This window comes from Rana temporaria, chromosome 1 (genome assembly GCF_905171775.1).
Source record: "Rana temporaria chromosome 1, aRanTem1.1, whole genome shotgun sequence".
NCBI lineage: Eukaryota > Metazoa > Chordata > Amphibia > Anura > Ranidae > Rana > Rana temporaria.
In genome coordinates, this window is record NC_053489.1 from 284,414,328 (window position 1) to 284,441,623 (window position 27,296).

General features: G+C 43.0%; 1 protein-coding gene across 2 annotated transcripts; it reads left to right on the forward strand.

The window, feature by feature from the left end:
- On the forward strand, positions 1-25,465 carry ZFAND5 (zinc finger AN1-type containing 5). Of its 2 annotated transcripts, XM_040356430.1 has the most exons (7): positions 1-259; positions 10,958-11,216; positions 12,856-13,011; positions 18,832-18,940; positions 19,956-20,053; positions 21,807-21,932; positions 23,448-25,465. In XM_040356430.1, exons 3-7 carry the CDS (start codon positions 12,864-12,866, stop codon positions 23,594-23,596), a joined length of 630 nt encoding a protein of 209 aa, XP_040212364.1. In that variant the 5' UTR covers positions 1-259; positions 10,958-11,216; positions 12,856-12,863; the 3' UTR covers positions 23,597-25,465. The 2 variants fall into 2 exon arrangements, with proteins under 2 accessions (XP_040212364.1, XP_040212354.1); XM_040356420.1 differs by lacking the exon at positions 10,958-11,216 and having other exon boundaries at positions 2-259.
- Positions 25,466-27,296: the final 1,831 nt, after the last annotated feature.

The window sequence follows — 27,296 nt, forward strand, 5'->3', positions numbered from 1 at the left end:
TCGGCTCCGCCCCCTGCTGGTGTATAGACACAACGCTCTTTCTCACGCACAGGAGGAGACACTCAGGGGGCCGAAGGGAGCGAACCGAACGACGAGCGGGCTGTTTTTGTTGTTGTTGTCCTGGCTTAGGCCTACAGGTCCAGGATAGACGTCTTCAGCGGCGGGGACACCCCTTTCTTTATCGTCACTTCCAAACAACGGTGGGATTAGAGCGAGGACAGCTTCCCGTCGGCCTCCTGTGGCTTCCAACACTAAAAACGTAAGGGCCGGACTTTTATGTGTGAGGAGAGTTGGTTGGCAGCGGAAGGGTTACAGGGCTGCCCCCGGGGGGCTCCTTATATGGTGACACAGCTGAGTGGGAGAGAATGGCGGCTGTGTGCTTGGTAAATAGGGGAAGGGGCAGAACAAAGAGCTCGCTGATGTGTCATGGGGGAGCACGGGGCTTGCTTCCTGTCTTTCAGTGACTCAGGAGTTTTTCCTCAGGCCCTCATGGCTGCTGGGGGTGGGTACGACTTGTCGCTTTACTGCCCCCTTGTTATTTGTGTGGCCCGGGTTTCCTGTCTCCATGGTGGCTCTGCCTCCTTTGTCTCCAGCTCCAAGGCTCCTCCTCCTCTTTGTGTCCAGATCCTGCTCCTTCAGGACGTGTCCTAGGCCCTCTAATCTCCCATGACTGCCCATTCACCCCCTCTGCCTGGATTCTCCATACAACAAGAGATAATGAGAAAATCAATTGTTGTGCTTGTGATGGCTTTCTTAACTAAAGCTGGCTGTAAATTATACAATGTTCCCTTTAGATTTATCTAAACCACATAATGTCAAACTTTTATGCGTAGTTAAAGAAAATCGTATCATGTATACATGTTTACAATACTGAGTGCTTCTGCTATGAAGGTCCTAATGTCGTGACAACTTTCTTTTTCTGCTGCTTGTTTGGCTGTGTAGTCACCCTGTTGCTTAGAGCAGCCTTTCCTACCAAGGAACCCTTGCTGATTGGTCTCAGAGAGCCCCTGTTATTTATCGGCAGCTCATAGGGTGGGAAGAATGCTTCTTGGACTGGTGGTCACCCCCCCCCCCCCCCCCCCCTACAGTTATTATTATTCAGCATTTATATAGCGCCAACAGTTTACGCAGCGCTTTACAACATGACGGTAGACAGTACTAATACAATTCACTTTAATACAGTAGGGATCAGAGGGCCTTGCGCCTTGGAGCTTACAATCTAAGAATGAAATGATTGTTGGTGGTTACTTATGAGAGTTGGTCTAGGAACCCCTGGGGGGAACTGTCTGGCCTCAGGGAGCCCCTGCCAATGAGGACCATCTAGACAGCTCATGGTTTGGAAATAGTGGACAGTAGGAAGAATGCTTCTTGGACTGGTGGTGGTCATTATCGCTCTCTAACCCCCCCCCCCCCCCCTTACAGATGAAATGATTATTAGTGTCAGTGGTTATTAGTTGCTCTAGGAACACTCTCTAGCCTCAGGGAACCCCTGCCAATAAGGACCATATCAATAGCTCATGGTTCTTAAATGGGGTGGGCAGAGTGGCCCTTAGACTGGTGGTCATTGGGGTGCCCCCCTTTTTTTTTTTTTTTTTTTTTTTTTTAACACAGATGGCTGAACTTATTGGTGTCAGTGGTTATTTATGAGAGTCAAAAAGTATGTATGAACCCTTAATGTGACACTCTGGCTTCAGAACTTCTGCCAATGAGTAATGGATCAACAGCTTATGGTTGGTAAAGCTGTGTCGCCAGCAGGAAGAATGCTCATTAGCCTGGTGGTCATTGTCGTCCCCCCCCCCCTCCTATGCAGATACGATACAGTGAAATTATTATTGGTGTTAGTGGTTACTTATGAGAGTCAGAAATTGAGAATTGCTTGAGGAAACTTTCAGGCCTCAGGGAACCCCTGTCAAGTACTAGATCACCAGCTCATGGTTTGTAAACAGGGTGGCCAGTGGGAAGAATGCTCCGAAGACTGGTCATTGCCCCCCCATTACAGATAGATGAAATGATTGTTGATGTCAGGGGTTACTTATGTGGGTCAATAATTGCTTTAGGAACCCTTTAGTGTGTGTGTGTGTGTGTGTGTGTTTTTTTTTGGGGGGGGGGAGATAGAGACCCCCTGTTAGTACTATATCAACAGCTCATAGTGTGTAAATTGGGTGGCCAGTGAGCAGAATGCACTTTAGACTGGGGGGCTTTTTTTTCGGATAGCTGAAGTAATTATTGGTGTCAGTGGTTACTTATGAGTGTCAGAAACTGATAATTGTTCTATGAACCCTGGCCTCAGAACTTCAGTCAGTAAATAAACAGCTCTTTGTTTGTAAACAGGGTCCTTAGACTGGTGGTCATTGCGCCCCCTTCCCTTTATACAGATGATCAATATCAATTTCTGACTTGCAGTAACTGACAATTGCTGTAGGAACCCTTGGCCACCTAATTAAGAGTTTTCTGTAAAGGCTGTTTGTGGCAGAGCTAATGGTTGATATGCAAGCATTGTCCTCATTAGGAAGCCTGCTCTGAGCAATATGTAGCGGTTGCTGGGAGGTGCATGTAGTGAAACTGCTGTAAAGAGGCTGAAAGATCAGCAACAATGGGGGGGGGGGGGTGTTTTTAGAGTAGAAAACCTTTAATTGTTTGAGACGGAAAGGGGGATCTTTACTATATCTAGAGCAGACAGAATCTGGAGTAAGTTGTGCATGGCAGCCAATAGGCTTCTAGATTTCATTTCTAAAGGGCAGCCTAAAAAGCTGGCAAATTCTTCCTATAGTGTTTTGACCAAATGCCACACAGTTAGGGCTTGGATGAACTTTGGTGTACAGGCTGCATACACATGGCTCTGTATGACGTAACCTGGAGCTGCCAATTGAGAATCGACTTTTAGAAGTGCACATTTGATGTGATTAGGGCCAGTCTGATTGGTTTTCCTACATTGTGATGCAATCTGTCCCCGTTGGTGGTGTTATAGTACACGCTGTATAGGGGACAGTGCAACTCTTGGAAATCTCTTGTCCTTAGGCGACTGATGTAACCTTGCCAGCTCACATCCCAGGAAGTGCGGTGTAATCCTATGAAGAAAACTCCCTTGGAAAGTTTTTTATTTTTATCTTTCTAGACTAATCCAGTTATAAACAAGGTTGGCTTGGTGCCGTCCATGTCCTTATTTTTGTGACTTGTTCTGCAGGTTCTTGGAAAGTCAGAGGTTGTCCCAGGGATAGGTGACGTCAGTCAGGAGCAACACAAAGGTGCTTTTTCTGTGTCATTGATTCAAGTATCTGTTACACAATAAATGGGTACCTGCACGCAAAAAAACTTCTTGTTTTTTCATGAACGTTTAGAATAGTTTGTACTGAATAGTGGAGCTGTATTAAATACTGGGTTAGTGGCATATCTTGGCCTTGGAGTGTCTCGGTTTTCGACCAGAACTGTATTCTCAAAGCATGCTTTCAGTGTAAGGACATTTTTTTTAAATTTATTTATTTTGATGTCTGTTTTTCTTATTTATTCCACTATTGAAAGTACAGATGACCTCTGTTGGCAGTGTATAGTACAGTAAGTAGTTCTCCTTGCCGTGTAGGAGTTGGCAGCAAACGCGATATAAATAGCAGCTGATTTCAGAGGCCCCTGTTGACTAGGTTTTGTGTGTCTGAGCCTGCAGATCAGCCTGTCACATTGCAGCCTTGTGACAGACGGAAGCCAGTGTACCAACCCACGTGACCTAAGCTTCGGAGAAATATTAAATCAAGGAGGACGCATGTTATTGAAAACTGCTTTTAACTGTGGGGGAGGGGCAAACAACATAGGTTCTGAAGGGTTGCCTTCTTGGGCAATTATGCCTATAAACAGAACTCTGGCATCTTTTGTTAAAAGTTGTAGATTGAAAGATCTCCCACCTGTTTGTATAGAATACAAGCACTGCAGATGACAGGAAAGTTATTATACAAATGTCTTCTCTTTTTTGATGTATTTGGCTTCTCTTTTTCATTTGTTTCCAGGTAAGCAGCAATGGGCCTGGCTTTCTATACATAGTCTGTGTAGAGATAGTTAAATGGTAAAACTAACATGTTTATCTGAGTCAGCAGTTCATGCAGAGTGCCATCTTTGAAGGAGGAGCCTTCACTATAAAAGCAGATTAAGTATTGGTTTTCCGTATCCTTAGGTGACATGTGCTCTGCCTCTCGACATAAAACCAGTAATGTCGTCCCATACTACTTTCAAGATGCAGTCTGCGCTTTTTTTTTTCCAGTATTGGGTAGAATTGCACGTGGAGGGGCTGCTTATCCTAATTTCAACACTGTTCATTAAATTGGGTTTAGGAGTAAAAGGTGTTTGGTCGGCTTTTTTCTTCTTCTTTCATGGCTTGAGTCCTTGTTAGCAGCATGTGCTGTGGTATGTCCACACTGCTGCTTATTCTGGAACTATTTAACATTCTAATGAATAAATTATGTTTTATCCTTTGATTCTTGCTTTATTGTTCCAGAGACTTTAAGGATAAACCGTTTACTACTTTTATATAGGTCATTACAGGTAACGGCTGTTTTGTTCCCTGTTATTTCACAAGTGTTTGTAAATCAGTCAGTTTAGTTTTGTGTTGCTTCAGCTGTCCTGGCAGGTGCAGGGTGTGTACATGGAGGCCTATAAGTTGGCATTATTATGTTGTGTTCTTCATTGGCTGCAGGTATTGCAGCTGTGTTGTACAGCTTAGTACTTTATGATGGTCTTTATAACAAAATTTGTCAATGCAGTGTTTGCTTTACCGTTCATATTGCACATATAGCTTAACTTTCATTCACACGTGTTTACAAACAATTTTTGAGTCATTCCAGCCCCCCCCCCCATGGAAAGTTAGTTACTGGGAAGAGGAGATGGTTGTTTATGCTTGTGTGCAGTCTAAGAAAAAAATAAAAATAATTCTGATGTACATGATCATAATTGAATAATTTTAAGTTTGCATCTATGGTATTGTGCTACGTCTACAAAACTTTTAATTGTACTGTCAGCCTGAATTCATATTGGCCACTTTTATGATTCAAAATGGGAGGTTTGCACTCCTGCAGATGACATAGGTTATTGACCTTGGACAGTACAAATTTGTCATCAACCATCTATCATCCTGCTGACCAGGGGTGAGCTCAGGTGTGTTTCCACACGAGTCTGAACCCACCTGAGCTTTCCTGCCAGGAAGCTGTCGGCGGTCATAGGCGGCAGCGGAATTCCCCTGCTTAGCTGTCTGCTTTGTCAGTTTTTGGATGGGATAGTTCAGGTGGGTTTGGACTTGTGTCAAACACTTCTGAGCTCACCTTTCCTGCTGACTAGACAATGAAGGAGCAGCGACACGCTAATGGAATCACTTTGCTTACTCTCCTGTCGGCAAGCTCAGGATATTAAATACAACTAGTACTGAGAATTTATTCTAGGGTAACTTCACCTGGTAATTTTTCCATTCCTCTTCACCTGGTTTCCCAGGTTATTTTCAAAATCCTCACTGAACATTAAGCATTGTTTTTGCTAAGGGCCGAAACAACTAATCGACAACTAATCAATTATGAAAATTGTAATCAATTAATTTCATAATCGGCCAGTAACATAATGGGGTTTAAAAAAACTAAAATTGGCCCTTTTATAGTACAAAAAAGCAAATCGCTACTGCAAATATTACTTTCACTGTCACACAAAAAAAATGAACCCCTTACAGTAGCGATTATTTGCTCAGGCCTGGGTTCACACTTTTTTTTTTTTTTTGGTGCTTTTTGCAGAAACACACTACAGTTTACATGCTTTCCTATGGGACACGTTCACATCCATGATTTTATTTTTTTCAGCTGCTGCGTATTTGGAAAGGGAAAGGACTTTTTAACGCAAAACGGTGCTATTTTATTTTACATTTTTTGGTTCAATATATTTTAATGGAGAAGCTGCAGAAAAGCATGTTTTGTAATCCGCCCAACAACAAATTGGGCCAAATTTTTTTAAAAATGCCTTTTTTAAGGCTATTATCCGATTAATCGACTAATCAAAACAATCGGCCAACTAATCGATTATGAAAATATTCGTTAGTTGCAGCCCTAGTTTTGCTGCATCATAGCCACAGGCTGGGTCCTGCATCCTTGCTTAGGGCATCAGGACCGGGCACTCTTCCGGGTTCTTGCAAATTGGCCTTTTGATTTTGAGCTGATGCACAATGTCCTATGATTAAATCCTCATGGGAATACATGTTCCATTCTAGCAGGTTATGGGGTGCTGGCAGTATGTCGTTCCTATGCACAGGCAAATTGACTGATGTATGGCATAAACTTCCCGGCGCATACGGCCGCGTCACGAGTTGCCGAAAGAAGCCGGACTGCGAGATGGCTCTATACGGCACCGACGTTCGGCTTCTTTCGGCAACCCGTGACGCGGCCGTATGCGCCAGGGTGAACCCCCGCTTAAAGAGCAGTGTCCATTTGTCCTCCATGTACTTCCCTGCATTTCCTTTGCTCTGTGTTGGATGGCATGAAAGCTTGCACAAAGTTGATGTCATCGCCTTCTCTTGTTTAACCACTTCAATACAGGGCTTTTATACCAACCTCTATACCGGGCCTATTCTGGCACTTCTCTCCTACATGTACAAATCATCATTATTTTGCTAGAAAATTACTCAGAACCCCAAAACATTAAATATTTTTTTTTTAGCAGGCACCCATGGGAATAAAATGGCGGTCATTGCAACTTTTTATCTTGCACAGTATTTGTGCAATAATTTTTCAAATGCCTTTTTGGGGGGGGGGGGGGGGGAATGGTTTCATTAATTAAAAAATAACAAAACCGTAAAGTTGGCGCACTTTGTTTGTAATCTATATGGAAGATTTTACGCCGAGTAAATGGATACCTAACAGCTCCCGGTTCTGTCAGGGGAGAAATGCCTGACCGTCTGTTCATTCAATGTATGAACAGGGATCAGTCATTTCCCCTAGTGAGTCTACCCCCCCCCCCCTACAGTTAGAACACACCCAGGGAACATACTTAACCCCTTCCCCGCCCTAGTGTTAACCCCTTCCCTGCCGGTGTCATTTTTATAGTAATCCAATGCATTTTTATAACACTGATCGCTATTAAAATATGCCAATGGTCCCAAAAATGTGTCTGAAGTGTCCGCCATAATGTCGCAGTACCGAAAAAAATTTGCTGATCGCCGCTATTACTAGTAAAACAAAAAAATATTAATAAAACTACCCCCTATTTTGTAAACGCTATAACCTTTGCGAAAACCAATCAAACGCTTATTTTTTTTTTATATATACGATAAATATGTAGAAGAATACTTATTGGTCTAAACTGAGGAAATTTATATATTTTTGGGGGATATTTATTATAGCAAAAAGTAAAAAAAAAAATATTTTTCAAAATTGTCGCTCTATTTTTGTTTATAGCGCAAAAACTAAAAACAGCGGAGGTGATCAAATACCTCCTAGCTCTACAAATAGCTCTATTTGTGGGGAAAAAATGCTGTGGTGCCCATTCATTTCAATGGGCAGGAGCGATATACACACCGCTCCTTCACCGCTTCAAAGATGCTGCTAGCAGGACTTTTTTTTACCGTCTTGCTAGCGCACCGACCCAGTGTGAAAGCCCTCTGTCAGGTCACCCGTAGCCAGGTGACGAGTGCACCCCGTTGGGGTCAGGGATGCACCACAGGGTGGTGAACCCTATGGCCGACTACTGCTAGCAGAGACGAAGCGTGAACTTAAGATCACCCAGGGCACGGAGTTTAAGACCCAGTTTTGTATTCACCAGAGCCTTTGATGGTAAGGATGGTCTTGGCTGCAACTGGGTCCAGGTCGCATCCCCGAGATTCCTCAAGTCACACTCCGCAGGGAGAAAGGGAAAGCAGTCAGCAGGACAAACAGTGGTAAAGGGCAAGCCGAAGTCAGGGCAACAGGCAGACAAGGATAACCGTGGGACATGCAAATAGTCAGGGGCACAGGCAGACAAGGAAGTCGGGAACAAGCCAAAACGGTACACGGAAGATGAATGAAGCACTCTGCAAACAGGAACTAGCAACTACACTGCAGACAGGAACTAAGCATAGGAACACTGTTGAACAGCACTGCAGACCTGTAGAGCAACGGTTAATATAGGCTTCCTGGGATGGAGTAGGGTGGAGCCATACAGGAAGTGATAAAAAGGGGAACCAGAGCAGGGTCAGCCTCTAATGAACACATGGAGATCAGGTAAGCAGACAGACTAGTTGCATATTCATGAAACCCTCAAGGCTTTTGCATTGGAGAGATGGCAGCGGCTCTTTCAGGACGCTTTGAAGGCACCTGCAAAGTGCCTCAGTGTGATGGGGGTCTTGCAGTAAAAATGGACATATTGATTTATAGTTTTGTATGAAATGTACATTTTAATGACAGATCCTCATTCACAAGGGTTTCAGTAGAAGTTGGGTAAGCTGTGACCTGTGTATACAAAGTAGTAGCCACACCTGTAGGTTTGTGCAGGTCATCTTGTGAAACCTTGTTCACCAATGCTACAGTGCAGGGGTCGACAATATCCGGGCGCCAGGTCGCATTGACGACAAGAAATTGTGACCTGGCGCCCACCAGTAATTGAGGCCGCGGCCTGCAAGGCTGCAAAGCCGTGGCCTCAATTACCGGCAGCCGCGGGCCCGCCACGATTGTGAGGTGGGGGCGCACGGAGGCACAGGATCCTGTGTCTCCGTGCGCCCCACCTCCCCGCGGCGGGTCCACGACGGCCGGTAATTGAGGCCGGGGCTTTGCGGCATTGTGAAGTGCCGAGCTCTTCGGAAGCTTCTGTGAGCTGGCGCCATCTGGTGGTGGCCGTTGCCATTGCAGCAATTATAATGTGTGTAATTTTTCACTATTTTCACTGCCATCTCCTTCCCTCTAATTAGAACCCCCCAAACATTATATATTTTTCTTATTCTAACACCCTAGAGTGGCGATCGTTGCAATACTTTCTGTCACACCGTATTTGCGCAGCGGTCTTACAAGCGCACTGTTTTGGGGAAAATGTTTTTTTTTAATAAAAAAATAAGACAACAGTAAAGTTATCCCAATTTTTTTTTAATATTGTGAAAGATAATGTTACGCAGAGTAATTTGATACCCAACATGTCACGCTTCAAAATTGCATCTGCTCGTGGAATGCCGACAAACTTTTACCCTTTAAAAGGCGACGTTTAAAAAAAACTACAGGTTGCATGTTTTGAGTTAGAGGAGGTCTAGAGCTAGAATTATTGCTCTCGCTCTAACGATCGCGGCGATACCTCACGTGTGTGGTTTGAATACCGTTTACATTTAGCTGGCTCCTAGATTCCAAGCAAATTTGTCAAACCCTGCTACAGTGCCACCTCCCATACAAGTTTGCATACAGAGAATCCAATAGCTTTTTCAGTCTTTTCGCTTTGGTTGCTGACAAGCTGGTTTGCATGCTTGTCTCGTACCTCCTGGCTCTCGGAACTCCAGTGGTGTAGTTTCCCCACCAGGACTTCCCTTAAAGCCAAGTGATTGTGGTGTTGCCCCAGTGGATTTTCCACATTGTAGCACACAAGCCAAAGATTCCAGCTGCGACATACACTGATCAGCCATAACATGACCACCTACCATAACCCATTGAGGTACGGACTCACTAGACTTCTAAAGGTTTGCTGTGGTATCTGGCACCAAGCTGCTTGAAGCAGATCCCTTAAGTCGTTGTGAGGAGGGCAAGTTGTGAGGAGGGCCTCCATGAATTGATTTGTTTTTCCAGCACATACCAGATACTCAATTGTGCATTGAGCTGTAGAATTTTGAGTCCGGATAAACACCTCCAAACTTTTTCCCTCTGTTCCTCAACCCATTCTTGAATTGGCCAGACCATCTTCCATTGCTCAATGTTCCAGTTCTGATGCTCTTGTACCAATTGTAAGTGCTTTTGGCTGTGGACCTGGATCAGCATGTGCACCGTTACCAGTCTGTGGCTATTCTGCCCCATATGCAACAAACTGGCATGAACTGTATGTTCTCACACCTTTCTTTGGGGACTAACATTCCCTTTTTCTATTGGGTCAGACTACGTGGGCCAGCCTTCATGTGCATCAATGAGCTTTGGCCACCCGTGACCCTGTCACTGGTTTTCTTTCATTTGACCACTTTTTGTAGGTGACCATTGCAAGCCAGGAACATCCTATAAGAGTTGCAGTAGTATCTATCCATTAGTTTGGCCCTTGTTAAAGTTGATAAAATCTTACTTTTTTTTTTCTATTTTCAACGCATGAAATTTAGCGACATGTTCCGATTTGCTGCCTAATATAGCCACCCACTTTTAGATGTCATTGTAATGAGTTAATGGTCACTTTTTACCTGATTTGTCCATAATGTTATGGTTTTATAACATTATGTCCTTTTTGCAGAAGAGTCTAGGGCTAGAATTATTGCTCCCGCTCTACCAATCGTGGCAATACCTCACGTGTTGTTTGAACACCACTTTCATATGCGGGCGCTACTCACGTATGCGTTCACTTCTGCACGCGAGCTCGGGGGGGGGGGGGGGATGTTGGTGGTGCGTTGCTGGCTCCTAACTTTTTTAGCTCCTAGATTCCAAGCAAATTTGTCAGGCCCTGCCCCACTAGGTCTTTTCCCATTCACACAGCATACCGAACTACGCTTTAAAATAAAAATTTACATTTACCCTTTTTAGAGGTTTCTAATGAGGACATGTGATAGATTCTGAGAATTTTTGTCCAGTCCTAGTCTGTTCCCACCTCATTAAAGCAGACCTTCACCCTAGAGCTCATATGTTGTCCTGCCTCCTATGCCCCCTCCCTCTCTTACAATCAGACATGATGGTGTGTGTGTGTGTCTTTTTTTTTTTTTTTTTTTTTCACGAATGTCGTTTTAATGGGGCTGTAAAGCATCACTTTTGTGTTTCCCTTCGACGTGAGAATTTGTAATTTTTTATCTTTCCCCCTTCTGCAGGGCTTTTGGTCCCGAGCAAGTCATGCGGCACAGCTATGCAAACACTGGTTTCCTGAGCAAGTGCAAATACAGCTATCGGAAGTCCAAAACCTTCCCTGTCTTTGCGCATGCATGAAAAATCGCCTTCATGTTCGCTGAGGGGCTCTTCCATGAGCTGAAGGCTGGGCAGAGCTTAGATGCATCTGCACATGAACAATAATGGCGGAGGGTGTTGTTGGTACAGAGTGAGACTGAAGGTCTACTAGAACATAGCGTGCAGGTGGATAGTTTCTAAATATTTAACTATTTGTTAGGACAGTCTTCAAATCTAGTTTACAGATGATGAACTGCAAACACAGTACAGACAGGCTTATTTAGTTCAACATTACTCCACAGCCCCCTCACAAAGAAGCAAGGGCATGGAAGGATTTTTAAGCTAACACTTAAAAGGCTACCTAAAACGGCAAACTCATCTTCTGCAATGGGGGGGGGGGGCAAAGTCAACTAGTGCCCTAGTATTAATGTTTGTTCATTGTCTTACAGGCAGGAACATCAAAATGGTTTGCTATTTTTCTCCAGGCCTTCATACTAGTTGCTGGGTCTCCTAGTATATGCTGCTTTAAGACTCCAGGAACAGTAGAGTTGTGGGATACTTTTGTTGGCATCCAACCTCTGGGTTGGAGCTAAGGTATTGGGAGTCTCTTGACACCTTTTGGATAGGTGACGCACGTTTGCTTGGCCAGGTGCAGTACCTATAAAGAGGGGTTTCCTCCAATTGGGCTGAAAACCTGAAATGTTGCCAGCTGTGGAGCATGCGTTTTTTAAAAAGTGCACCGTACAAGCTTCCAAACTTCTATGTTCTGTTCTGCCAGAACTGATGCCTGGCAGTTTGGAAACGGATCTCTTTGGGAATCTAAATGGCAGAAGCTGCAACCCCGCACTACTCGGCAGTAAATTAAATGTTAAACTTCCATCTGGAACAGTGTTGCTTTTGGCTGTTATAATGGCAAAAAATACACCCTGGGGTTTGTTTTTTAAAAAAAAAGTAAAATTTTCTAATCTATTTTTTTATCTGTTCAATATACAAGTTTTTGTATTGGCCAATCCTGAACTATGTATCTGTTTCATTTGTTGCTGTGTGTTTCTGATTTCAGAACAAATATGCTTGACTTGAGCTACATAACTTATTTTTTTATACATTTTTTGAGCCTCAAGAGTTTGACTTTAGGTGTTTTGAAGTGGATATGTGAGCCCATCACCTTTAGAGAAGAATTGATTTCTTTGTTTTCTGCCCCCCCCCCCCCCCCCCCTGAGTGATTTGGAGCTTCAAGCTACAGAATGCTCAGGTGTAAATGGGGCCTTAGTGATTGTCCAACTTGCCTTGTTTGTCTTCTAAAAAAATTCCTGTGATCTGCAATATAACATAGAATGGGAAATGTTAGCCTGTGTAGAAGGACTTATTCTTCTGTATCGTACAACTCTACTAGTTGTGGAGACCTAGTCATATCTGCACAGCTTATAACACATTTTCCTAACCAGACAGTATGTTAACCTCTTGTGCAGTCAGGTGATCCAACAGCTGAGAATCCCTGCATTTGGCAGTTATCCTGGTAATGTTGCTGAACGTGGCCACCTAAAGATGTTTTCACATACATTACCGTGGGTTCCTGTGAACTGGAATGGTGGATACAATCTCTGCCTTTTTTAAAGGCCTTCCTTACTGGATTACAAAGGTTAATTGTGAGCTCAGTGGAGTGATTTTATTTTATTATTCAGTGAATATATTTGTGTGAAAGAAAACACGAGCATTACTACATAAATGAGAAATCGCAATCTACTGACTGAATATTTGATTCTGAAATAGATATTTGGACACATTCCATCTACAAATGCTGAATATCTTGTGCTTCTATTTACAGCGTAGAAGATGGCTCAGGAGACCAATCAGACTCAAGGACCTATGCTGTGCAACACAGGATGTGGCTTTTATGGGAACCCTAGGACAAATGGAATGTGCTCAGTGTGTTATAAAGAACATCTTCAAAGGCAGAACAGTGGCCGAATCAGCCCAATGGGTGAGTTTTTATACTGTGTTTTGCATTACTTGTAAATGGACCAGGCAATTTTATCCATTTTAATTGCGTCACCAAAAGTATGTATGTTTTGACCCTTCCCAACTTGTGCTTCTCATAGTTGTCCTAATTTATTGATCTGTTGCTAAATGAGGTTTCTCTATGGAACATGAGTCCAATTAGATCCAATCCATTCTTGGTTATGTAGATGGGCAAGAAATTATTTAATACCTAAAGCCTTCAGATGCCTGCTCCAGCACTCTGGGTTCTGTGAAATCTTGCACTACTCTTGTATATATTACCTTGTTTGTAGTGTTGAAAGCCTGCCTTCTTCCTGAACTTTTACATGCAAGTACAGTGTTTCTAGTGCAACGGCTGACTAGAAGGCTAGCACTGAGAGCAGTAAGGCCACTACTGTGTAATTTCAGGGTAGGAAACAGAGCCTGTGTGCAAGCAATGAGCACATGTGGCTGCCCATTAAATAAAGTGTGTAAATATTTTTTGCTCTTCTCCAATCTGTGCTTCAAATGAGTGTCAATTTACTTATTTAGTCATCTTGCTCTATTCACTTCACAGAACGATGGGGAGTACAGTTATAAAAGCTTTAAAAAAAACCTTAATACTTGAGCCCCCTCTTAATTCAGTAATGTCCAGGAGAGCCTTGCCTCTCTGGGGGCTCATGCTTTGTCCCCATTCTCCCCCCCCCCCTCCAATATGTCAACCACTCCATTAAGCTGCATACACATTAACAGTTTGCTGTGTTGCATGGGGGAAAAAAACTGACAGCTCTGGTCACACTATACTACCTGTGCAAGGTTAGTCCAGCAATCTCCCCCACTGAGCTGTTGTGTTCTGATCACTGATCACCGCTCTCTGCCAGCTTCTGTTGGACAGACTGACAGACTTTTTTTTTTTTAAAGCGGTAGTAAACTATGTACAAAAAAGCACCCTGCAGCATTCTGACAGAATATGCAGAGTATGTAGCCCTGCACTGTTGCTGCTCCTGCCAGTTCTGGGCAGCTCCTCCTTTGCCTTTTCTTCCTTTTGGCCCCTTTCACGCGACTAGCCCTCTCGGATCGGCCTATCCCTTTTTCAGACCGATATAAGCAGGCCATCCATTGACTCCTACGGTCAGGTGGATGTCAGCGGAGATGTGTCTGCTTACAGCCGTCTGCCATCCGATCAAGACAGACGTATGTCGATACATCTGCCATCCGTCTTATTGGATGATATGTGATAAACGGGCATGCTGTTCGATCTCTCTATAGAGGCAAGCGGTGCTCTGACAAATCCCTCCCCGCTCAGTGAGCAGAGACTGCCCTGTCATCAGCCGGCTCAACAGAGCGGTCTCCCGCTGAGTTGGCGGACTTCGCTGAAACGGATCTGCCTTGTGTGGAAGAGGCCTTAAAGTGGTAGCCCACTGGACACTTATCTACAGGTAAGCTTATATTAAACCTTACCTGTAGGTACAAGGAATATTGCCTAAATGTACATTGTTTAGGAGATATTTGGTGTCTATACAACCGCTGACATCACTGGTGCGGGTGCTTTGATGGAACAGCATACTCGTGCTGTCCCTTTAGAAATCTGTGCCACGGCCAAGACTCCTGCGTGCAGACTGAAATAAAAACTGTCAACCAGAACAAATCTATAGCTCTGCTTGAAGACTTGCTCCTCTGGTGATCTACTAACAAGAATAAAAAGTGCTCCAAAAGTGGGAGAGGGAGGTAGATGGATAAGATGAACTACCCTCCTTTTTTTTTTTTTGTTTTGTTTTTTTGTGAAGCTCTGCTTTTTAAAATGGTTGTAAATCTTGCATATACCTAGTGACGTGACTGGCCTCAGATGATGGTGATGAAACAAATCGTCCTATAGAGCAGTGGTTATCAAAACTGTCCTCATGGCCCAGATAAGACTAGTATACTGCAATGACCGAGCAGCAAATATCACCTGTGATGTATTTCAGTTATCTTGCCAATTTGGCCTGTTGGTGGGCCCTGAGGACAGGGTTGATGACCAATGCTGTAGAAGTTTAACCTGTTTGTTTGCAGTCTTCTCTACATATGTTCTAAATCCATTATTTATAAAGATTGTCTGAGCTGTCTTAAAAAATAAAAAATTAAAATAAAAAAGGGGGGTGGAGAGCTGAAGTTGCACTTTGCAGAGCTGAGTTATTTTATTTTTGACCCGTTTTTAATATATTAACAACTTGGCGTCAATAGACGTCCTCCCCTTTGCACGTGATCAGAGTCAAACTCGGGTGATTACAGATCCGAGTAAGGGGCCGATCTCGGCCCCTTTCCACGTGATGTAAACAAAACCTCAGTAATCATTTTTGTGGGGGGGGGGGGGGGGGCGTGGGAGACAAAAAGCAGATCACTGGCTCTTGTGCAAGGGACATCGGTCCCGAAGAGGCACATCTGCCTCATCTGTGCCCACCATTACCGCCTGTCAGTGCCTACCAGTGCAAAAAGTGCAACCTATCAATGCTCTTCGGTGGTGCTCAGTGTACATCAATGAAGGGCATAAATTACCTGTTTGCAAAATGTTATAACAAAATATAAACAAGTGTGTGTTGTGTGTTTTTTTTATTTTTTACAAATTAAAAACCGCAGAGGTGATTAAATACCACCAAAAGAAAGCTCTATTTTGGGGGGGGGGGGGGGGGAATGATAAAAATTCAATTTGGGTACAGTGTTTGACCGCAATTGTCATTCAAAGAGCGCTGAAAGCTAAAAAATTGGTCTGTGCAGGAAGGGGGGTGTAAGTGCCCAGTAAGCAAGTGGTTAAGTGCTCAATGCAGCCTCCCAATCCTCAAACTGCAAGTGCTCTAAACTTTACATGAATTCCCAATTGCATGACATGATAAATTATATAAATGAATATTTAAATGCAATTACTAAAAAAATATACTTGTAAATCAGTCCGATTTATGAACAATATTGTAGTTCAATATGTGATGAATAAGGACAGATGCTGTGAACCACAAATGTTCTCTGATCCACATCCTGTTCATATGACAAAACAATCTTTTTGCAACCCTCAACTGGATGTACCCTCATCTTAAGGCTTAAAAAAAGCGCTTGTGATAGTAGCCAATCCTCTAAGGTACTCCTTATCAGTCAGACAGATAGTGGAGATTGAGGCTACAGCAGGGACATGCAGCAAGAGAAGTTGTGTGATGTGAGAGAAGGGCTCTGGTAACAATTGGGAATGAACATTCCATGGTGAAAGTGGCTGCCTGGGTCATACACTAAGGCCGCTTTCACACTGAGGCGTTGGCGGTAAAGCGCCGCTTTTTTTTTCCACAGTGCTTTACTGTTTTTGAGGAGGTATTTGGACGCTAGCGGGGTGCTTTAAATCCCCCGTTAGCGGCCAAAAAAGGGGTTAAAACCACCTCGGACTGCAGTGAGTGGTTTTTCAGGCCATTTACAGGGGCTATTTTTAGGCCAAAAGCGCCTGAAAAACACCCCATTGTTAAAGGTGTCTAAAGCAGTGTTTCTCAACTCCAGTCCTCAAGGTGCCCCAACAGGTCATGTTGTAAGGCTTTCCGTCATTTTGCACAGGTGATTTGATCACTTTCACTGCCTTGGTAGTTACCACAGGCGTTTCATCTGAGGGAAATCCTCAAAACATGACCTGTTGGGGCACCTTGAGGGAGTATCCTGGCTACTATCGCAAGTGCTTTTGTTGAGCCTTAAAGCGGAGCTCCACCCTCAAATCAAACTATACATCAGAAGCTGTAAAAAAAAAAAAAAATTCATGAACAAAGTAAGAAAAATAAATTTTTACAAGCTTCAAAAGCCGTGTTGCTAGGCAGAATTCCTAATCTGCCACCTTCCTGCACCGCGGTCCTTCTCTCTAGCCTACGCCGCACAGACTCCTGGGAATGTAGTGTCATAATTTCCCCATAGTCTGTTTGCTCCTAAGTGCCGAAAAATCGTGGGATTTCAGTACAGGAAATGACCCACCTTAGCCAAGTGCTGTAAAGGGAGTACCGGAGTGCTTGGAAGTTGAGTCATTGGGAGTTTTAACGGGGCGGGACATTCCTCCTCAGCCACCGCCTGTTGTCATGACAACGGCACAAACACTCGGCTACAAGCGTCGCTCTAATGCGCACGCGCGATATCGAGAGGTGCCCCAGCATGCACCTCTCCACAGAGAGGAGTTAAAAAAAATGTACTGGGCTTCAGATGCCCACATTTAGAATGGAAACGGCCAGATCGTTCACAGCTGCAAACCAGGCAAGTTGTAGTATAATTTAACGATCGATTGGCGGTGTTAATTTTGAGTAATGTGATGTTTTAATACTATGTTATTTAAATTGCCCAAAAAAAAAATTTTTTTTTGACCGGAGATCCGCTTTAAGATTAGGCTACACCCGGTGGAGGGCTGCACAAGGATTGATTTGTCGTATGCACAGAGGTGGATCAGAGAAGATTTGTGGTTCACAGCATATGTCCTTATTCATCACATATTGGACTATTCGCCAGAATGCTTTAGAAGTATATTTTAATTTTATATCATTTTAATTCGTCACCTGGGAATTCATGTGAATTTTGGAGCACTTGCACTTTGAGGATTGTGAGGCTGCATTGAGCACATAATATATTTAGGAGGGTCATATATTGGCACTTTATGTTCACCTAGCGCTGCACTAATTTTGTCATTTTACTGTATTATCAAATATCTAGTTTTTTTTCATCTCTTCCGATTTCCTTCTCCCTCTGGCGGTGTCTTCATCCTCCGGTTCTTCTCCCTCCTCCGCTGATGTGGTGTTGTCTGCTTCTGCCGGGTCTTCTCCATGTGTGGTCTTTTCCCTCTGTTTTTCCGCCAATGTTCTCTCAATGCTCCCCCCCCCCCCCCCCCCCCCCCCCGGTGTAATGCCAGGTCTGCCATTACTTATAAAGACATGGGGTGGGGCCACCGGTGACATCATCCAGAGTCCCCACCCTCTTGTGACGTCACCATCCCATAATGCACTGGGGGCTGATGTCAAGGCAGTGGAGCCTCCGGATGATGTCACTGGGAGGCCCCGCCCTTGTCTTTATAAGTAATGGCAGACGGCGAACCTAGGATTACACTGGGAGAGCGTCAAGCGAAGATCAGAAAGAGGAGACGCAGCAGAAGACAGTGGAGAGGGGAGAAAACCTCAGCGGGAAAGAACTGGAGAGGGGAAGAAGAAATGGGAAGACACGCATTGCTTTAAAAACATGTGTACTATCTTAAAAAAAAAAATGCTAAATGCGCATTAACACCAATGCAAGAAACTACTAAAAGCATGTTTTTTTACAGCTGCTTTTTTCCTGGCGTTGGTAGTGGCTTTGCAGCCTTTGTGGGTTTTAATAAAAAAAAAAAGGTTCAAATACAGTGAAGGAGCACATTTTCAGACTGTCCATTCTGCCTGTTTATATTGCTGTACTTTGTGCTTTACGTTCAAACCTATTGCTATGTATTTCAACCCTAGTCCTGGTGTTCTGTGCTCTAAATTGTTAATGATGTCACCAGGTTGACACTATTGTTTGTATATGGAGGTTAATGATTGTGCATACATAAGCTAATGACATTGTCTTTTGTTTGTGGAAAGACACATGCTTTGTGTGTACTGTAAATGGGACTAGTGTTCTGGATTGGGTGATATTCATTTGAATACTGAAGAGACATTAAAAGCAGAAATCATGTGTAGTAATGCATACAGCACACACAAGTGCACTACAATTTGATGCATTGGTGTAGACAGTTGCTGCAAGTACGGCCTATATGTTGGATAACTGTTAATTGGTTCTATGATCTGTACTGAAGTTCATTTTTTGCTTTGTCTAGGAGCAGCCGGAATTTCAACTAGTCCTACTGCTGAGTCAGCATCTATACAGAGAGTAGAAACTGCACTAAACTGTGAAAGTGATGTTGCCAGCCAGTTGGAAAAAGCAAGGTAAATTTAAATATGCAGGCAAATTTTATTTGTCAAATTCCTTAGGTGTGTATCTCTAGGCAAAACTTTTATATATATAACTTCTTTTTTTTAAACATGGTGTTTACAAGTAAAACTTTATTTTGCTAGAAAGTTACTTGGAACCCCCAAAATATTAGCAGTTTTGAGTTGGAGTAGGTCTTTGGCCAGAAGTATTGCTCTCACGATTGCAGCGATGCCTCACGTGTGATTTGAACAGTTTTCATATGTGGGTGGGACTTGGCTTCTGAGCTTGGTGCACTTTACTAAAAAAAAGTTGCTTCACTTTTTATTTCTATAATGAATGTAAACATCCCTTGTAATGGAAATAATCACGACAAGACCTCTTAAATGTGAGATCTGGGGTCAAAAAACCTCACATTATACTTAAATGCTATTTTATCTATAATCTATTTTCCCCTTTATGACCATTGGGCGGAAGTGACCTTTGACGTTGCTTCCGTCATCTTTCCCGCACTTGGCTCATTGTCTGAGGGGAGAGGACCCGATTTTTAGCTCCGCTGCTACGGACTGCTCTGGTAATCGGTAGAGATTAGCGTGGGGGGGGGGGTGGGATAAGTGAACTTGCGGGGACCACTTTTATTGGAGAGGACTGTCTGCCGCTAAGAATATACTGGGGTTATGGTAGCCATCTGCTGCCATAATCCCAGTATTCTACGTCTGTCCGCAAATTAAGCTAGTCATGGGAGACTTTTTATCAGTTGCTATCATATTTAATGTAAGGGCATTTAAGACTTAGAAAAGGTCATAGCAGCATTTCTAGAGTGGATTTTGTTTTCTTGTTACAAAGTTTGAGGTTTTATACATTTTGAACAGTTTACAGAAACTACCCCCAGTGTTCATCATGCTGCTTATTTCTGATTACTTCACAAAAAAAAGTTCAGTGTTCCATTTTACTTAATGTTATAGAGTGTGTGTATAAGCTTCATTGCCTCAAGAGTATAGTAGATGGTTTGTTTTCCATTTTGTTTCTTAGAAATGTTGCTGCTTTGCCTGTAACTCAGCAAATGACAGAAATGAGCATATCGAGAGAAGACAATGTGACATCTCCAAATTCAGAGTCCACAGAACCAGGTATGCCGGGGGCGGACTTGAAAGGCTCATCTTGAGCATCCTGCTGGGTTTGTCCTCCATCTATACTCTTGGCAGCAGACCATTGTAATGTAAAGCAATACTTTTTCTTTGACCTTTGTTCTACATTGTGCAAACACATGGCTATATATTTTGGCATGTGGTTTGATCTGTAATCCCTACCTACAGAACTCTGCTGCTTGCTCGCAGGAGGGCTAAGATGTTAAAGTGGTAATTAGGCAAAGGTTTACTTATCTGGTGGAAGCATTGGGATGGCTGCGCTGCCACTTGAATGCTTCCACACACCCTGATAGAAAGGTACCTATTTTTGACAGGTACCTGCTCCCACTTCTGCTCAGACTGCCTAGGTGAGCCAAACTGAAGTTCTCGATTAACCCCCCCCCCCCCCTGCAATCTTCTGGGACACGTCGCAGGTCCCGGAAGATTGCATGACCATTTGGGAGGCGCAGTGCGCAACCGGCTGTGAAGATGCAAGCTTTCACAGCCGGATGCCCACAGTTGTAATGCTGGCAGGTATCGGAAGGCTTGATCCTGGGACAGGTGAGTGTGAAGTCAGCAGCTACAAACTTTAAAAACTATAGCTTCGCTATTATGACAGGAGTGGTTCTGTTCTGAACTTGTGAGCAGTGGGGCTTTGTTTTCCCACCATAACAAGATACTGCATTAGGTGGGCTTGGCTTGCAGGTTTAACAGGCATTTGGGGAACTTTGCAGGGGGACTTTAGACTTATTTACAAAAGTGCTCTCCTGCAGTAAGCATGTGGCAGATGCTTGCAGCCAGGATCCTAGGTGCTTGATTTTGGCACTGCTTTTTAGGCTGTAGAAACTGAATGACAGTCACAGCTGTCATCCGCTATTTACATATATGCAATCTGCACATCCTGTGGTTACCTATGGGTTAGCCCCCCCCCCCTTCTTCTTTAAGCGCCTAGTCAGATTTTGCTTAGGGCTAAGTACTCGTGTTCCTTCAGAGGGGTGAGAGCCACATGTTCTCCATACCTGCGAGTCTATCATATTGGACATTTCTCCAGTAGGCAAACTAAGTGGAGTAGTAAAGGGAATGGTTCATTCTGAACTGAATGTTGCATTCTAAAGAAAAAAAAAATCCTGGTCTGCTTTGGCTTTAAAAGGGCTACGATTTGTCATTGGGCCTCTTGGCCAAAAATATTATTATTATTATTCAGTTCTATGTGGCCATGTACATCATGCGTTTAAATCGGTGGTTTAAGAGCAGCATTTGGAGGCACTAAAGCTGAGCTCAAAAATTTACAAGCATAACTTTTTTCAGTAGCCAGGATAATTTAACAGTTCTGCCGAGTAGAATGCATTTACACTCCATGCCATATGTGCATAAGTGCGCAAACCTACATGACAGGCATTTTTCTGGCAGCAAAAACTGCGTATTTGGAGCATAGTTGTACGCCTGTCCGCATGAGGCTTTTAACAAGTCTTGTCTGGTTACGTTGCCTGATCATTGTAATATGGAGATGTATATTTTTAAATTTTATTTAGGTTTATACTTGGCAAGAAACATAATATACCCTGGGTGTAAGCCCTTGCTGTCTTCACCTTGCTGGCAGGTTAATAGGCTACTAGTTTTGTGGTAGGGTTGCCCTATAACTCTATTTGGGCTTTGCTAGCTGGTTACATAATGGTTCTATTCATGTGTTATGTAAAGTAATGTATTTTTATTTATTTTTGGGCATAGTTAATGTGAATTTTTGCTTCCTTCCTAGTGGTGACTCAACCAAGTCCATCAGTGTCTCAGCCCAGCACATCACAAAATGAAGATAAGGCACCAGAGCTCTCAAAACCAAAGAAAAACAGATGTTTTATGTGTAGAAAGAAGATTGGTCTCACAGGTAATTGTACAAAAAATATATTTTTCCCCCTTATACTTCTAGAAATGGTGATAGAACTGTTGCATTATTTAGGACATAATCTATTGGTACAGGGTTTGACAAACCCCGGGCGCCACGTCGCAATTGCGACTAGAATTAGTGACCTGGGGCGGCACAGCTGGGGTATTTTGTGTCTCTGTGCGCCCCCACCTTCCCCGCCACACGGCCGGTAATTGAGGCCGTGGTTTTGCAGCCTTCTGCAGGCCTATGCTTCTGTGATCTGGCGCCATCTTGTGGTGGCCGTTGGTATGACAAGACAATCAGCAATGCTAATGGAGCTTCCCCTGTCTGTTTTCACTGCCAACTTCTTCCCTCTAATTGGAACCCCCAAACATTATATATGTTTTTTTATTTTTTATTCTAACACCTTTGAGAATAAAATGGCGGTTGTTGCAATACTTTCTGTCACCGTATTTGCGCAGCGGTCTTACAAGGATACTTTTTTTGGGGGGGAAAATACGTTTTTTTTTTTTTTTTTTTTTTTTTTTTGTATCTTATAAGACGCCAGTAAAGTTAGCCCAATTATTTTATATTGTGAAAGATAATGTTACGCCAAGTAAATTGATTAAATTGATACCCAACATGTCACGCTTCAAAATTGTGTCCGCTCGTGGAATGGCGACAAACTTTTACCTTTTTAAAATCTCCATAGGCGACGTTTAAAAACTTCTACAGGTTGCATGTTGTGAGTTGGAGGTCTAGGGCTAGAATTGTTGCTCTTGCTTTACCAATCGTGGCGATGCCTCACATTTGTGGTTTGAACACCGCTTACGTATGTGTTCGCTTCTGCAGGCGCGCTCCGCGTGACGGGGTGCGTTCCTGGCTCCTAACTTTAGCTGGCTCCTAGATTCCAATAAAATTTGTCAAGCCCTATATTAGTAACATAGTAGCTGCTCCTAGTAGCCTCCATCCGTGTGTGTGTGTGTGTGTGTGTGTGTGTGTGTGTGTGTCATTTTTCCTCCTGAAAGGTAATGTCATACGCATTGCATACTAGCACATTTCTGAAAGACTTGCGTTTGGCAATGAAGCCCTCTTAACAGTGCGCTGACAGGGCTCCCATCTTCACCTGGCATCTTTTGGGTTTGAATGGCCAAGCAATGATGGCGTCCCTTCTGAGCTCACGTGCCGGTGATGTCACCGGCTGACAAACCTGTGAATATCTCCTAAACGGTGTACGTTTAAGCGAGATTCTTTTACCTGTAGGTACAAGTGTCAAAGCTGTGACTACTACTACTTGCATTTGGTCAACATTTTGGCATTGGACTGGGCTTTGAAGAGGTACCATTTTGAAATCACAAATACAATTCTTGTTTTAATGCCATTATTCGTGTAGGTAGATGACTTTGGTGCACATCCAGTGTTATGTTCTTTTTGATGAATGCAAGTCCCGTTGGAACACTCTTTGCCCATTGGTTATTTTAAATGCAGCATTTGTCCAATTTTTAGTAATTTTTATTTTCTCCCCCCCCGTTGCAGGTTTTGATTGCCGTTGTGGGAATTTATTTTGTGGACTTCATCGTTACTCTGACAAGCACAACTGCCCTTATGATTATAAAGCAGAAGCTGCAGCAAAAATAAGAAAAGAGAATCCCGTTGTCGTTGCAGAAAAAATTCAGAGAATATAAATGGCTTACAACTTGTGAAGACTGACTTTTTATTTTTTTTTCTGATTTTACTATATCCTAGGGAAACATTAAAGAGCAGATGCATGTTTATTTCTTTCTGATGTAATACCTTTTGTGATGTATTATTTTTATTTTTTTTCCCTATGATTTTTATGTTTGCGTGTGTTACAGGCAAAATTGACTAGATACAGCCATTTTTTTTTTCTTCTCTCCAAGCTCTCAGAATGTGGACTGGTCAGCATTAGCCTACACATTTTCATTGAATGCATAACTGATTGGGGAAATGTAAACTAGAGAATGTGCCAAAATGTAGGCTTCACAATCTGCATGCCTGCAACTAATATTGTGCTTGTAGTACAAACATTGCAACACAGATAACTAGTGCGCCCCCCCCCAATAATACAAAAAAGTGTAATGTCAATGCAAGCGTTCTTGGTGGACATTTTTGTATTTAAGAGTATACCATGATTAAACTGCATGGGTTAAAATGTCCACAAAACTTATCCAGGAAATGATAGTATTAACATAACATACAAACCTAACATAATTGTCTTAACACCAAGCCTCTGTGGGCCCAGGGAGTTTTACCACATTGGCGCACAATCCTCAGCCTTTGCCCAAGGCCTCTTTCACTCGGATTTTCCAATCAGGTCTTCCTGGAGTTTTTTCAGGCAGACCCAATCGGAACCTCCATTGTTCTCTATGGAGTGGTGGGTGTAAGCGGACATGTGTCCGTTTTACACCCGCCTACATCCATTTTGATTCACCAAAAACAGGCCACTGGGGATCTGTTCCCCTTCTGTCTAGCACATCGGGTGTAAATGGGCAGGTGGTCTGTTTACCTTCGGCCATCCATAGAGGAGAGCGGTCTGTGTTCGTCTCTGCTCTGCATGAGCGGAGTGGACACGTACCTGTCATCCGGCTGCCAAGTGGGGATCAGTGGAGAGATTCCCTGCTGAGCAAGTGGGTCGCAGTCCGCCCCATGTGAAAGGGGCTTTAGAGCTTTGGCAGCTGAGTTTGCCTGCATTTCTTTCTGGGTGGCATGCCCAAGCTCTCTCGAAGTTTAGCATGTGGATTGTGTGCAGAGGCTCCTCCCCCCAAGTGCACAGATTTTCTTGACGGGTAAACTCATGAGTAGGCAGCTTTTTAGGGATGTGTTTTATGTTGATTCAAGGCTCATTTAAAAATGTCCTGGTTTCCGTTTCCTTTCTCTCCAATTGGCAAGTATGAGCACAACCCTGGTATCTGTTTTGGATTGTTATAGCTGCAGGCGTGTTTTGTGTTTAGTGGTCCCAGTTACTAAGCAGTGATTCAGTTTATTATTTCTGTGAAAGTGTATTTTATTAGATCCACTGCTTGGTTCTCTTCTGGGATCACCCCTTTGGAAGCTTAATAATGAATAATTAAAATGCATACATTTTACAATACTCTGAACAGAGGGGTCTTCCCCTACATGTTAACGTTTTGCCTTGCCTACTTTTTTTTTTTTCTTCCTCCATCACTGCAGATTTTCAAGCCTTGTTAACTTTGAAAGCCCTCCTGTGCCTTTTTGTGTCTGCATTATTTTATATTTATAGTTCATTAATGGAGGCCATCTGAAAATTGAGAGCATAGAGGTTTACCTGTCGGCTTTAGAAGCAATTATACTAATACTTTAGTGATGGAACCAAATCCATCGAAGGACAAGGGCTTCATCTGCAGTGCTTGGGCCGTATATATTTTTTGTCTTTTTTAATTTTAGTAAGGTAGTCCTATAAAATGGCTTTTATCCATAAATGGAGGTTTAACTATGTGATACAACTGCACAGTTTTGCATGGAAACCATACCTTACTTGGCTGCTGTAGAATTTTTTTTTTAATTTTTTTTTTTTTTTTTTTTTTTTGCGTGCATCTGTGCTGTCAGGATTTTTATTTTATTTTTTTAGTTTCTTCTCTCCTTTTTTGAGTGCTATAGGAACCCCAATGAGGGCTGCTCGAGTCTTGCATTTCAGCTGTACATGGGTGCAGGACTGAAATTTCCTTGGTTATATTGCATGGACTGCGTTATCTTCAGCTTTGTACAGAAACTCTAGAAAAGGCAGTAACTTTCAAGAATGCTTGGGTTATATGGTAATATCACTTCTGTGTTATAATGGAAGGTTTGTATGGTGTGTGTGTGTGTGTGCAGGGGTTTTTTCTTCTCCCTTTATTTTTTTTTTTGGCTAAAAGTACAGTTTTTAGAATAGTGTTGTGGTATTGCTTGGTCTCATCTGTAAATAGTTATGTATGTTCACTCAGCTTCACTTTACGATTTTACTTTGTGTGTTCTGTCCCTTGGTTTACAATACTTTCATCACAACACCCAACCCCCGCCCCCCCCCCCCCCCCCCCCCCCCCCCCCCCCCCCTGGCTTTATTTTCTTTTTCTTTAAACCTTGTACTTCTGAGTTACTAGATATGCAAATGTGTACAGATAGTTCATATTTATGTATTGCACATAATCATGCTATTCAGCATTTATGCTATATTGTATTATGTAAATAATAAAGATAATGTACAGAGGGAATTGTGGTTTGGTATCTGAATTGTTTTGCCAAGTTGAATGTTAAAATTCCAGCCTATGTATGTAGTATGGTGTGTGGGTTTTTTTTTTTCTCTCCCCAGCTTTGACCAATGCAACTATGTATATATCATACCTAGATAACGATTGTTAAGGGTATAGAAGAATGGACTTTCTAGGCACCAATTGTATCATACCTAGATTCCTCTGGAAATCGCTACTCCAGTTGCTTCTGTAGCCTGTACTGAGGGGCAACCTGATATTGTGAACACCGGAAATCTGACACTCTGCACGGGCGCCATTTGGAGGATGCTTTCTATTTTCTAATTTGGTGTAAGGCGTGTTCTGGGCAAGGTGGGAGAGCAGGACATCACCACTCTCCACCTCATCCAGTCAGGGAACAGTTTACATACATTCAGAAAATGCAAATCTTTTTCAGAATGTGGCCCTTGCTGAGTGGCTGATCTCCTGTATTCACAATCCAAGGGGAGATCACTGAGGTACACTGCTTTCCAGCTTTAGGCGTATCTGCCAGCTTTTTGTGTGTGTATATACATAGTTACATTGTGGTCTAGCTTGAACCAGTGTAACCATGTAAAAATTAATTCCTTATTTTTTTTTAAGGCAATTTTGTATTGCTTCACTGACCCACATGCAGACTAGTGTTGACATCTGTATGCTCAAATTGCACATATGCACAACGGTATATTCTGATGCAGCACCAGGAGCTTTGTTGTACAGCTTTTGCCATGTAAATGTGTTTAGTAGTATTGGCTGCATGGGGTTGCTGTGTTATGAGATGCACCTAAAGACCTGTAAGGCTTTGATGTTGCAAACCCTTTCATTTACCTAGTGAAGTGACTGACCTCAGGTGTTACAGAGATGAAACCAATCCTCCCCCTACATAAGTTCTGCCTGTTTACAGCAGCCTTTCCCCTATATCCCTTCAAAGTGCAGAATTTACACAGGATCTCTCAGCTCTGAAAAGTGGGGCGCTGAAGTTGCATCAGTGAGCATAGCTCTATGGGGGGGGGGGGGGGGACACAACCCCACCACTTTTTTTTTATTTTTTTATTTTTTTTTTCCCACTTGGTGTCAGGAAAACTCTTCAGAAGTGACTCATGCTTATAGCTGAGGAAGGAGGCGGTGTGCAAATGACTTG

Coding starts and splice junctions, on each gene's coding strand:
- ZFAND5 (XM_040356430.1), top strand. CDS start 12,864: ATGGCTCAGGAGACCAATCAGACTCAAGGACCTATGCTGTGCAACACA. Junction 13,012..18,831: donor TGGCCGAATCAGCCCAATGG/GTGAGTTTTTAT, acceptor TGCTTTGTCTAG/GAGCAGCCGGAATTTCAACT. Junction 21,933..23,447: donor AAAGAAGATTGGTCTCACAG/GTAATTGTACAA, acceptor CCCCCGTTGCAG/GTTTTGATTGCCGTTGTGGG.